The sequence below is a fragment of the Microplitis demolitor genome, chromosome 2 (assembly GCF_026212275.2).
Source record: "Microplitis demolitor isolate Queensland-Clemson2020A chromosome 2, iyMicDemo2.1a, whole genome shotgun sequence".
Lineage (NCBI taxonomy): Eukaryota > Metazoa > Arthropoda > Insecta > Hymenoptera > Braconidae > Microplitis > Microplitis demolitor.
Genome location: NC_068546.1, coordinates 2,387,745 through 2,401,530, shown reverse-complemented (window position 1 = coordinate 2,401,530; position 13,786 = coordinate 2,387,745). Strand labels below are relative to the sequence as shown.

General features: G+C 27.5%; 2 protein-coding genes across 3 annotated transcripts; both read right to left on the bottom strand.

Moving 5' to 3' along the window:
• Positions 1–38: 38 nt before the first annotated feature.
• On the bottom strand, positions 39–8,038 carry LOC103573531 (synaptic vesicle glycoprotein 2B). Of its 2 annotated transcripts, none has more exons than XM_008552672.3 (5): positions 7,948–8,038; positions 6,784–7,240; positions 5,619–5,947; positions 3,327–4,498; positions 39–1,815 (listed from the first exon to the last, which is right to left on the bottom strand). In XM_008552672.3, exons 2-5 carry the CDS (start codon positions 7,228–7,230, stop codon positions 1,463–1,465), a joined length of 2,301 nt encoding a protein of 766 aa, XP_008550894.1. In that variant the 5' UTR covers positions 7,231–7,240; positions 7,948–8,038; the 3' UTR covers positions 39–1,462. The 2 variants fall into 2 exon arrangements, with proteins under 2 accessions (XP_008550894.1, XP_008550895.1); XM_008552673.2 differs by lacking the exon at positions 7,948–8,038 and adding an exon at positions 7,410–7,722.
• Positions 7,812–13,786, bottom strand: LOC103573532 (E3 ubiquitin-protein ligase RNF113A). The gene is made up of 5 exons (XM_008552674.3): positions 13,490–13,786; positions 11,727–11,800; positions 11,037–11,644; positions 10,766–10,958; positions 7,812–8,097 (listed from the first exon to the last, which is right to left on the bottom strand). The coding sequence occupies exons 1-4, from the start codon at positions 13,581–13,583 to the stop codon at positions 10,769–10,771; spliced, it is 966 nt and encodes a 321-aa protein (XP_008550896.1). The 5' UTR covers positions 13,584–13,786; the 3' UTR covers positions 7,812–8,097; positions 10,766–10,768.

The window sequence follows — 13,786 nt, the reverse complement described above, 5'->3', positions numbered from 1 at the left end:
TTAAAAAAAAAAAAAAAAAAAAAAATGTATGAGTGATTGTGGAAATTATAATTTAAGAGCTTTAGTACTGTTTGCATTTATAAACAAAATAATTTTTGCTTGTTGCGCAATGGAATGAGCATTATCTCGTATTGTTTACATATTTAAAATATATCAGTGATGATTGATGATAACTACGAGATTTAAATAAAACAATAATTTATCTATCGTAAATTAAATGACAAACTTTGTACATGATATTTATATAAATACTAATAATAGTAATATAAAAAAAAAAAAAAATAGAAAGAGAATACCCACGAAAGTCGGCCTACATTACGCTTAGCGTGATAAGAGGGTCTAAACAAATTATTTTACCATAAAAGTATACAATCTAGCTTTTATAATGATTACATTATACATAAATAGTAACTACGTATAATAAATTATTTATTGATTATTATTCCTATTATTATAATTGTAGATTTAAAAGTAATACAATTACGTCAAAATAATATACAGCTGTTTACTACTTTTATTTATAATAATCATCAAAATGTATCAACAACTACCAGTTTTCACTTTATCTATATACATAAATTGCGTATTTGTCATTTTAATAATAATATAATAATAATTATTACAATATTGTTATTAAACTTTTTTTTAAAAATCAAATAATCGCGCGCCTAAAAAAATAAGCTGCGCTAATTTATACATAATTAATTGTGTACATAATAAAACAGCATTTATATTTAATTTTTTTTTGTGTATATTATTTACACATACAACCGTGCATATATTTCCTTATATTATACATATATAAAAAAATGACACAACGCGCAGGTAAAAATAGTTTAAAACTATTAAAAATAATTATAAATTAATTTTTAGTCAAAGTACAAATAGCATCTTTTCAATATCATTTTTTTTTTTTTAATTGACTATCATTTTTTTTCATTCCATTTAAATTCGCTTTTAAGGCGAAGACAAATATTATCATTTAAATTATATTATCAATATTTACATATATGATATGTGTGTACGTGTGTAGAGTTTTAAATTGATCGCAAAGTTTTTGTTTTATTAATTACGTATATAATTAAGTTTAATTATGGCAAGCATTAAAAGTACATTCTTTTACTACTTTATCATTATAATTGAGCTTATTATTATTATCATTATTATATTTAAATATTAACTAAAATTTATGATATATTAATTACAATGTTATGTAAATATTTTCATCTGATATTTAATTGATATAATTAATTATTATAAGAAGAAATGGATCAGTATTTTTTTTGCCTTCGATAACTATTCGACATTTATACAATTTACTTACATTAGTCTTCACTCTTTGGTTTTTTTCTTTCACTAGCTTATTCGCATCATGTGCGTACGATATATAAATGTATGTATATATATTTTTTTACTACTGTGCTTTTAATTATTGTTTTATTAATAATTAATTTAAATAACTCTATAAAAAGACATTATTTGTATTTGGGAGATAAAATGTTGCGATACTTACAATAGCTAGTGTAAATACTGTAAGTAAAGGTGGTATTATTAAATGAGCACTGACGATAGTTTGATAAATAGCAGTGCCGATTAATCCGAAAATTCTGAATCCTGCTGCCATGAGTCCGAATGCGGTACAGCGCAAGTGGGTTGGAAATAATTCAATTGTTATGAATGTTAAGATAGTCCAGATCATTGCAAATATGGCTATAAAACCTCCTTCGAATCCTAGTACTGCTAATGCACTATTTTTACTTATGATGAGTATTAAACTGCATACTACGGCAATTATAAATACGAGTAATGATAAACCTGCAATGATATTTGAATTAATATTGAATATGGATAATTATATTTAATTAAATCATTTTAGGGGTGAGCGAATAATTCACACTTACAAATAAATTCAAATATTTGTAAGGTTTAGAACTTTTTGTAGATTATCGAATTATTCGTAAATTTTCGAATTATTCGTAAACTTTCGAATTATTCAAAAAATTTGAATTCTTCAAAAACTCGTAATAATTTGAAGTATTTGTAAATTTTCGAATTGATAGAATAATTTGAACTCTTGAAAAATTCATAAATAATTAAAAGTATTCGTAAATTTTAGAATTATTCGAATAATATGAACTCTTAAAAAACTCACGAATAAATCGAATTATTCGGAAGTTTTTGAATTATTTGAAAAATTTGAATTCTTCGAAAATTCGAAAAATCCGAAGTATTCGTAAATTTTAGAATTATTCGAGAAGTCTAAATTCTTAATAAACTCATAAAAAATTCGAAGTATTCGTAAGTTTTCGAATTATTATAATAATTTGAATCATTTAAAAACTCATACATAATAGTTCGAAATATTTGTAAATTTTCGAATTATTCAAAAATTCAGAATTCTTCAAAAACTCACGAATAAGTCGAATTATTCTGAAGTTTTCGAATTATTAGAATAATTTGAACTCTTGAAAAATTCATAGATAATTCGAAGTATTCGTTAATTTCCAAATTATTCGAATACTTAAAATTCTTTAAAAACTCATGAACAATTCGAATTATTCAGAAATTTTCTAATTATTCGAAATATTGGAATTCTTTGAAATCTCGAATAATTTGAAGTATTCGTTAATTTTCAAATTATTCGAATAATATGAACTCTTAAAAAACTCATGAATAGATCGAATTATTCATAACTTTTTGAATTAATCGAAAGATTTAAATTATTCGAAAACTCGAATAATTCGAATTCTTCGTAAATTTTTGAATATTCTGAATTATTCAAAAACTCATGAATAATTCGAAGCATTAGTAAATTTTCAAATAATTCAAAAAGCCTGAATTCTTTAAATACTCATGAATAGTTCGAATTATTCTTAAATTTTCAAATTCGAATAATTTTAATTCTCCAAAAACTCATAAAAAATTTGAAGCATTCATAAATTTTCAAATTATTCAAAAATCTGAATCCTCAAAAAACTCATGAATAATTCGAAGTATTCGTAAATTTTCAAATTCAAATAATTTTAATTCTTTGAAAAACTCATAAATAGTTCGAATTATTCGAAAATTTGAATTCTTCAAAAACTAGAATAATTCCAAGTATCCGTAAAATTTCGAATAATTCAAAAAAATCTGAATTTTTCGTAAATCATTGCAATAATTTTTCTATAATTTATCAAAAGTTACAAAAATTTTAAATTCAAAATTTTAACTAAATATTCAGAATTAAATTAAAGTAAATCTCACGAATGCTTTGAATAATTACATGTGATTCAATTAAAATACTATTTGCACACCCCTAGTTAATAACTTAATTTCTAAATTACCAATTATTTTAGGGCGTTGAAATGTTGCTGTAAGTATAAAGTATCCCGTAAATGCCGCAGCAACAACGATAACAATTTGAGCTACCAAATGTCCATGAAGTGCTTCTTCAATATAAATATTATAATCAAGATCCAATGTCGGACACGGACTTATAACACTCAATTTCGTATTATTTTCCATAACACACCGATTAAAAATTTTAGCTGATAAATCAGTATCGAGAAATTTCGAGTTAACAATAATACTATCAACAAAATGGGTTTTGCTTGATTTGATGCTGATAAATTCGACGGATTTAAATGTACAATTGTCAAAATCAACATGACTAAATACCATTTTAGTAAATTTACAGTTTATAAATATTGAATTTTTATACCAACGATTTTCTAATGATGATGTAAAAGTTTGATTTATATATTCTTTATTTATTAAACGTATCGTATCCTGCTCATATTCCACTGAACGAATAACTTTTAGATACTCTGGACACCAGAGAAGTAATCCGTATAATCCAAAACCAACAGCTGACCATATTATCAAAAGTGTTACAGTTATACGTAAAAATGATGATGAAAATAATTCAATAAATGAATTGCAAAATACTTGTATTGAATAAGTTATGTCTGCAAGTACACCACTGGTACTATTACTGCACTGATGATGATTATGATTATTACCATTAACACTGTTAGACAATGATGGAGAAGGTGGTGAACAAGTTCCGCTGCAGTGTCCACGTCTTCGAGGTCTTTTAGTTGGTAATTCTAATTCAGATAATTGATACTGTGTTGTTGCTGTTATCGCACCAGCACCGGTTATGTTTTTACGTGTATTACTCTTGTATATTCTCTGATAAACCATCATCGCTTCAACATCATGACCGGCTTCTATCAAATAACGTGGACTTTCTGGTATGAATATTAGGCTGATTGTCGCACAGACAGCCGGTATCCAACACATCAATAAAAATCTGTGCCAAGCGCTAAAGTGTTCTTTGTTTTCTAGTACGACCATTTCACCAGTTGTTGGTACTACGATCCAAGCTAATAGTGCAGCATAGACACCACCAAGTGCACCAGCACTTATTAAAATGCTGGTCCATTTTGAACGACTAATGTGCGGACAGCATTCGGCGATATAGACAAATGCCAATGGTATTGCACCGCTAACGCTACACAAATTATTTTTTATTAATATATATATATATATATGTAAATATATGTATTAGAGTGATCTTAAGAAAAATTTTTGAATTTTTATCGTTTCACCCGCCAAAACTCTTCCAAATAATTAAAAAAAATCTGTAAATCGGTTGACCCCGTGGGCCAGCTCCAAAACTTCTTACTGTTTTCGAGCTCAAAGAACTCGAAAACTTTATTTTCAATGTTTTTAGCTTGACAATACCTTGGATTACATTAGTGTTTTCAAACTTGAAAACAGATAAGTTTTATGTTGAACTTGGAAAATTCAAAACATTGAAAATAATTTATGAACAAGATTTCCTAAAATTTTTATTCACGATTACTATGTTCAATAAAATCGATGTATTCAGGCAGAAATCTTTGTAAGTGATTAAAATAAGGTTTCAAATGAGTTTTGACTCAGATCAGAGCGATAATATATAAAATAAAAACGGTATTTTTTTTGTGGTGATCGAGAGACAACACAAAGACAAAGAGTTGGTATGATTTTGGACCCATTTTAGTACATTAAATTATGGTTTATCCGTAAAAAAAGACAAAATATTATTTTTTATACTTTTTGTCATCGATATCTTTTAAATAACTTTTCTGCTATTCGTCTACAATTGAAGAAAAGTTTAGTTATTTTTTTGCTATTTTGATGAGTTTCAAATTTCGGAGACTATGAAATATATTTAACCATTATTTTTTTTCAATTATGAATTGAAGATTTTCCTCACGAGTTTTATTAATGGAAGTTTTTTTTTTTAATTATTTGGAAGAGTTGAGGAGAGTGAAATGATAAAAATTCAAAAATGACCATAACAAGGACTACCCTAATGTATATATTACATATATGTAGTTGTTTTTTGAAATAATAAATTTTGAAAAGGTCAGGATTGAAAGAGTATGAATGAAAAAATTAAAATTTTTGTGCTGTCTGATTTTCTACAGGAAAATTCTAATTTATGATAATGTATAGTAGGACGACAAGAAATTTTAAATAGTATAATTATTAAATGTCAATATCTTATTTTAAAAAAAAACTCACTTATACCCTTTTAATTCTAACCCCTTGAAATAATATATATTAATTGATTAGTTTATTACCCCATGGCTGAAATAAATCGTGCAGTCATAAATGTTCCGTAGGTAGGCATAAAAGTCGCTACACCGCTAAAAATAATATGAACTGACATAGCTGACAGTAATGCTCTACGACGTCCAATGCGATCACCCAATCCACCCCATCCGATTCCGCCAAGTGCAAGACCAACTAGTGTTATTTTTCCCAACCATCCTTTTTCATTGTCCTTGATACATAATTCAACTTCCGCACTTGGTAATATATAAGGTACGACAAAAAATTCAACGGTATCTGCTGCAAGACTAAGACCCGTGCATAATGCTGCGAATATTTGAAAGTAACCAACACCGGCCTGTAATAATATTTCGTAATTTCAAGTATTTAAAAAAAATTCAATTAATAGTAATGTATTTTTCATTATACCAGCATCGAAACTTAAAGTTTCAGTATCTCTACAGCCAGTCAAAATAAAATAATCTGTCCAATGTCGCAAATAAATATCAGCATACACGTAAATTGTGATTGCCGTCAATCATCGGGCAGAAATAAACTTGTTTCGATCCTTGTGAAGAAACAAACCTTATTTGAAAAAAGGACAACGTAGAATTTCGCCGAGGTATAGATTTTAATAAAAATTACTTAGCGTTAAATATCATTGGGAGTTGAACGAAATTTATTAAATAAATTTCAGTAAGATCTTCATGTCAGTTTTATAATTCGAATTTTCAAATTTTGTAAACTAAAATTTATTCAAAAAATTTCTTTCAACCCCTAGTCGATAACTGTAAGTAATTTTCTAAAAATTCTATATCGTGGCGAAATTGCTTCTAGGTTGTTTTTTTATCAATAAAGGTTTTAAAATTTAAATACAGTTATAACAGCTGAAAGTCTCTTCATATTGTTAAAAAGTGGAAGGCACTGCGAGATTACCCTTAATTATAAATTGCAAATGACAATTTACGCTTACGCTAAGGTTGATCGCACCATTGGTCTTAAATCAACTTGATTTTGACTGACTGTCTAAGTTTCAATGCAGGTAATCATGAAAAATCTAGTATGTAACTCAGAATGAAACCCGATTTCACTGCGGGTAGTGTCAACCAACCACCCTACTCTGAAATTCTCTTGTTTCATCCCTCGTCACATAATATACCTATAATTCATATCAATCCACTAATGAAAGCAAACCTGTTTTATAGCATCTTCATGAAATTGCCCAAGCAAGTTATCATCAATATTTGTAGAATCAATCAAATCATACTCTGCAGAATCAGCAAATGTAACAACACCCCCACCAGTTTTTTCACTTACTCCACAAACTTTTTCACCACTGCCATCAGTCTCAATCACAGACGTTGTAGCTGGAGAAGTTATTGCTGTAACTGAATTTGTTGTGGTTGCTGCCATAGCTGTCGTGGTGTTGGTGATGCTAGTAGAGTTAGTTGATGTCATTTCGCTAGCCATTTGATGATTACTTTCTTCAGTATACATTCTTGTATGACTTCTGATTCCAAACCTGCCACCACCCCCACCTCGGCTGCTGATAATTCCCTTTTCCTGTAATAGACCACTGGATTTTCTGTCGCCAACAAGCGACAGAGTTTCCTCCTCCAATGGGGGTGACATCACCTTCATTACCACTCATCTATAATAAAAAATAAAACTATATTTATTATTGTAAAATATCTTTAGTCAATTGTAGTCTGAGATATTAAATGAAATTATATTATCAATTAAACTTGAGTTTCTCATATATATAAATTCGTAGATATATCCATGCATACATACTTACATACACACACACACACACTAACCTGGTAAAGTGATAATTTAATTCTCACAGTGATTTTATTTAATTAAAATACAATTTTTATAATTATTTTATTTAAAAACTACATTATTTTTAATTATCTATTAATAAAAATCATTTTTAAAATAAATTAAAATCGATTTAGACTTCTTTTTTTTATTCATTGTAATTTAAAAATATTTAACTATAGTATTAATTAATTAATTAATCAATAATTAATAATAATTTACAACCCGTACGTAATCATTAATTTTATAAAAAATTTCATCTTATAATGGATTAAATATTATTACTGGCCATTAGCACTAATTACTACTTGACATGATGGTAATAATTATCAGTAATAATAATTAATTAATTATAATAATTATTTAGTCAACAATATTAACAGTAACTTTGATTTAAAAACAATTATCTACACATTTTTATTAAAATAATTATTGTTAAATATACAAAATGAAAAAAATATTATTTTGTCTTGTGTGTTTTGTATCGATTTAAAAGACAGTGAGTCGGTCCCTCGGACACAAACACACACTCACATATTTAGCTACCCACGCGACACATAAGCTGTCTCGAGTGAATACTATCCAACTGACACACATTGACTGCTGTACATTCAACGCTATGTTATATCCTCCGTAAAACATCAACTCCAAACTACGGACATCAGTTTCTCAGAATCAATTTAACTGAAAATTAAAATTAATTTTTAAATTACACGTCAATTAATCAATTACTAATTAATAATTACTAATAAGGTAAATGACCCAGTAATTGAATGTAATCCGGTTTCTGACTTTTTTTTTTTTATTTTTAAAATTTAAATCTTGTGTTAAAAATTAACTATACTATAGTATGAAATCCACTGAGAAAAATTAAGAGTAGAAATTTTTTTGATGAATTATTTTATTAAAAATTAATAAATTGACTGGGGCCACACAGAAAAAAAATTTTCGATTGAAATATTTTTGATTCAAGTAAATTTTGACAGTTCCCGAAAACGTCTGTCTAAAAAAATATTTTCTTCTCAAAAACTTTTTTTTTCAGCAGAAATATTTTTTTTGCTGAAAAATAATTATCAGCAATAGAACACTAGTATAACTTAAATTTAAATTGAACACTTTCTTTATTTAATAATTAATTACTTTAAGTTAAAAAACGAATAATTTATTGACCCAAGAAAATTATTTTCTTGTAAAATAAATTTTTTTTTCTTAGTGTTAAGTAACAACTTTTTTACTTTATTGTAACTAATTAAAAATTAATAACTTTTTATTAGAAATATTTAAAAAACAGCGTAGCTTTAACAGATTTTTTTCTTTAAGTCTTAATTATGTTAATTAAAGTATGCTGAATATTAAATATTGTTACATCATTTAAGTATGCAAATAAAACTAAATTATATCTTTAAAATTGGGTATATTCAAATTTTAAGTCGTAATTAAATTAATGAAAATTAATTTAAACGTTAAAATATGGGAGACATTAAATGGGACAGTAATCAGCGGATATGTTATTGTAGGTGACTTTCAAATTTTACCCTCCGAAAATTATAATTTATATATGATATAAATAAATGGTGTTTTGATAATACCTAAATTATTATCATAAACTTCGCTTTATAATTACATTAAAATTAATGAACTTTTAAATATTAAACTTACAATCATAACTATGTTGATATAAAAATTTCTCCTAGAAAAATTGATTTTGTCTAAAAGATTAAACTATTGGAGATTTAAATTTATTTGACCGCTCTTATTGTAATAATAATTTCGATTAAAAACTATGAAACCAACCAACATTCGTTTACATTTGAGGATCAACAATTGGGCCTATAGAGAGCCAGGAACTGTAGGCTATCAAAAAAATCCATATGGGAATCCAACTTAGATTCTTATAAAGGTTCCTATATGGCGTTTCCGAATGGATTCCTATTGGGATCCAGCATAGATTCTCACTTGGGTTCCTATGGGAATCCACATCATGCCAAATCCATATGGGAATCTGCACCATGTTATATTCTCTATGGGAATCTTATATAGATTAGGAAAATTAACAAAAAACGTCACGTTATTGATACAAATACCATAAAAAGCGTATGTGTTTTCATAAACTTTTCCGGAGTACAATACTTTTGTACGATTCCTAATTTAATGTTTTATTAAAATTATTTGTAATTTCTATAAAAATGTAATACTTCTTGAGTTAATTAATAAATAAATAACTTATTACAAATACTGATATAAAGAGCATCAATTAATCAATTTTTTGTTAAAAAGTATCCTTCCAATAGATTATTAATCTGTTCTTTTATTCATGATTACCTTCATATCAATTATTTAGCGAATTTAAGGCAAGTTAATGACATTTCGTTCTTCTACAAGGTAATCAACGGGTACATTGACTCTCCAGAAATACTAGAATTTGAATTTATGTGCCCCAAAACGGGCCTAAGACATAGCCGGCTGCTAAATACTACAAAATCCTCCAAAAACTATGTCCGTTTTGGGCCTATCAACAGAATATCTAATTCGATCGATGCTATCTGCTCGGATGTGAACTTCTTTGGTCGTCCCTATCCATCCTTTCGAACGTCTGTCAAAAAGCTGGTACTGGAATACAACGACTAACCATGAACCCCTCCACGTGCAATCTTTTCGTCTTCATTATTTTTGTATATCTATATTACAATCCTATATGGGCATCCAGCTACCCATAGTTTCCTGTATGAATGTTCCATAGTGGAATCCAGATACTCATGGTTTCCTATATGGATTCTTATCTTCCTCAGTTCCGAGTCATCATTTTGTTTGCTATTTGAATCATTTTTTATAAGTATACTATAGACCTTTTAAGAAACAAAAAACCATATTTTATATTTTTTTAAATCTAATTTTTAAAGCCATCTATTTTAAAGCTGTAGCAATAATTATTTTTATGGTTCAGCAAACAGCTGCTAATTGCCGACCCTGGCAAAATTGTCTCCTATACGGAGTGTCAGGATCGAAGAGGTTGTATAAATCCATACACTCCTATACTAATTCCTATGGATTCATACATAATTCCATACTCTCCTACATGGATCCCCATGCAATCCCACGTGGATTTTTTAGATAGGATAGCTTGTCAATTTTTAACGGTCATCAATTAAGTCCATGGAAAACTTCATTACAAATGACTTATAATAGTCTAATTTAAACAATTTTAATACTCATCGATACTAAAATACTCGATTTTTATTTTACAACTAATCTATTAATTTTAATCAGCAATTTTAAAAGTCAGTAACTGGGTCACTTACCTCACTGTAAATTTCAAATAAATTAAAAATAATTAAAATAACTTAAAAACTACCATTTAACAATTATCATCATCACTATTCTCGTCACTGGACTTATGAGCTATTTTATTATCTTCAGATTTAACTCTCGCAATTATTTCTTTAGCAGGATTAAAAACACCGTTTGTTTGAACATTACATACGTAACATCTAGTTGATTTTTTGTACTGCTCTAAGGCACATTTTTCACAGAAATAATGCTTACATCTGCAACGCACAAGATCAATTATCAGTAATTAGTATTAGCATTAAAATGATAATAAATAATTATGTAATAAAACATACTTAGTAACAATGGGATCAACAAATGTATCGCGACAGATGAAACATTTAAATGGTAAATTATCTTCATCACTGTCGATTTCGTATTTTTTATCATCTTCGTCGCCGCTATTTCCAGCACCAGTGACTGCGTCGCGTTCAAGTTGCCAGCCTAATTTATAATCCGAACGGTCGTGTAAAAATTTACAACTGTCTCCAAATCCACAGTAACCCGTCTCTTTATAATCTTTACAAATATCTGGTTGGTAATCCCATCGTACAGTGGCACGTAAATTCGCAGGTGCTCTTATTGGACCTTTACGTACCATTCCACTGGATGCATTACCAGCAGCAGTGTCTTTTTTCTTGTAATACTGAGAGTAATTATTTAATCCACGGTATATTTTATCATCTTCTTTACCCTCAAGTTCTTCATTTATTTTCTGTGCCCGTTCAAATATTGATTGAGCGTCTTTTTCTAATTCTGTTTCTGTTTCAATTACTGCAGTTGCACCTTGATCACTTGGACCTGCTACTACTGCTGTTCTACGGCTTTTATATGAGACTGTTATATTTTCTTCATCTTCACTGCTCTCTGTCTTTGTTGTTTTTCGTTTACTTGATGTATTCGTCTAATCAAAAAGATAAAAATTAATAAATTTCGTATTTAACTTGTTCTTGAAAAAATTTAATTTAAGTTTATTATCAACTTACACTTTGTCGTAAAGGATTTGGACCCAAGTTTCTGCGTTCTTTTTTTACTACCTTGGTTTCATCTTCACTACTTCCTATATTTGAATATTATAAATAATTAATATAAATTAAAAATTAAAGAACAGTAAATTTTTGTAAATAGAGCATTAGTTTTATCGCACTTTTAAAAATTTTATTTCATTTTCAAGGATAATTGTCATGGAACATGAATAAAAGTTATTAATTTTATGGGAATATCGATTTCGCACATAATTAAAAAAATTAAAGCGTAATCTTTGATGAAAATACAGTGTGACTACATAAAAATATATGTTTTATGTGAACAATAAAGATATTGAGTTGAATTTGAATTAAAAATTTTTTAAATAAAGTACAAACTTTTTTTGTTAAACTTTACTTTGTTTTAAATAATTCCCTATAAAAGAATTCATATGGGGATGTTTGGAAACTCATAAGAATCATATAGAAAAGTATGGATTTATGTAAGAAACCATAAGAATTAATATAGTAGTGTATGGATTCATATAAGGATCCATGGGTACCTGGATTCCCATATGAGAATTTAAATATATGGATTTCTTTATGGGAAATTTATATAAAAATCTGGGTTTCTATTTAAGTAATTTCTATAGAATCCAGGGTATTTGGATTTTTACGTCAGTAGTCGATTGATACAATTGTATAAAAAAAATTTATATGGGAATCCAGGTTAGATTTCTATGTGGATTCCCACATGGCATTTTTGGATGAATTGCCAAATGGTTTCCTATAGGAATCCAGCATACGTTCCGATATGAATTATCACATGGTTTTCTATGAAAATCCACACATTATTCATATACTTGAATCAACAGACGATAGACATAGAAATCCAGATTTCTATGTAGACTTCCTACATCAAAATCCATATATCCATTTTGTTATATGGAAATCCAAGTACCCAGTTTTCCATGGGGATTTCCCATATGGGAGTCCAAATACCCATGGTTTTCTACATGGATTCTTATGTAAATCCATACTTTCCTATAGGGATCCCTATGTAATCTCACATGGATTTTTTTTATAGGGAAGTATATGTATGCAGGATTTCTATAAGTGATCATATGGGAATCCATTCGAATAAAAGCGCCATGTATAAACCCACATAGGACTTTACACTGGATTCCCATATGGATTTTTTGATAGAGTTTTATTCATTAAAGTTTAACTACGAATTATCTTGTATTTAAAAACTAATTATTCATGGAACAAATTAATTTTAAATAAAAATTGATATTATTCAAAATCAATTGACTAATAGACAATAAAAAAACAATTATTAAAATAAAATACATTGTAATTTTTATTTTTGACATCGAGAACTTGGAAATTAAGAGTAAAATAAAATATATAAATAAGTTAATTTATAATAATATTTATATTTTATATTTCCGACTGATTTCAGTTTGCTAATAACTTCAAATAATTTATTTTAAATTTAAAGGGAAATTTTTATTTTCAAATGAACCATCGCAATATTTCCAAGGACTTCAAAATCTTTTTGCGCATATGTTTAAATCAAATTTTATAGTATTTCTTAATTTCTTTAAAAATTTTTCAACAAATGCTCATTTCATGATCATAAATTTCCAAACAATTTTTGTTTTTATTAATCTGCAATTTATTAACAGAAATCAAAAAAAAAAATTTGAATAGTTGCAATATTTGGTATCAAAACATAACCTCTGTTTCATTGAAAAAAAATTATATAAATATTATTTTACCTGATGAGTTTTTACGTTGTCGAGTGGCATTGTTGCGTATTTTTCGTTTTTTAAATAAAAACGTACAACTATTTTTTTCTTTATCAGTATCCATTATTATTTTTTATAGTTTTGTTTACGTTTTGTTTACGTTCTATCTTTCACTTATGTTATTGATAAATAGTTTAAAAGAAAAGGCTCATGTATATTTTTAGAGTAATATATATAAACTTGTGTCAGAGAGAGAATGAACTTCGGAAATAGCCTCTACTTCTCAAAATTTCTAAACTGCGCATGCGCAAAGAAACGCGGGAGAAT

Bases quoted from the DNA above. Each gene is read 5' to 3' on its own strand.
- LOC103573532 (XM_008552674.3), bottom strand. From the start codon at position 13,583: ATGGATACTGATAAAGAAAAAAATAGTTGTACGTTTTTATTTAAAAAA. The intron at 11,801-13,489 runs GTAAAATAATAT...ATTCAAATATAG, and splicing joins ACAACGTAAAAACTCATCAG to GAAGTAGTGAAGATGAAACC. The intron at 10,959-11,036 runs GTATGTTTTATT...TGTGCGTTGCAG, and splicing joins GTTGATCCCATTGTTACTAA to ATGTAAGCATTATTTCTGTG.
- LOC103573531 (XM_008552672.3), bottom strand. From the start codon at position 7,230: ATGAAGGTGATGTCACCCCCATTGGAGGAGGAAACTCTGTCGCTTGTT. The intron at 5,948-6,783 runs GTTTGCTTTCAT...ATATTATTACAG, and splicing joins ATGAAGATGCTATAAAACAG to GCCGGTGTTGGTTACTTTCA. The intron at 4,499-5,618 runs GTAATAAACTAA...TAATTTGTGTAG, and splicing joins CGATTTATTTCAGCCATGGG to CGTTAGCGGTGCAATACCAT.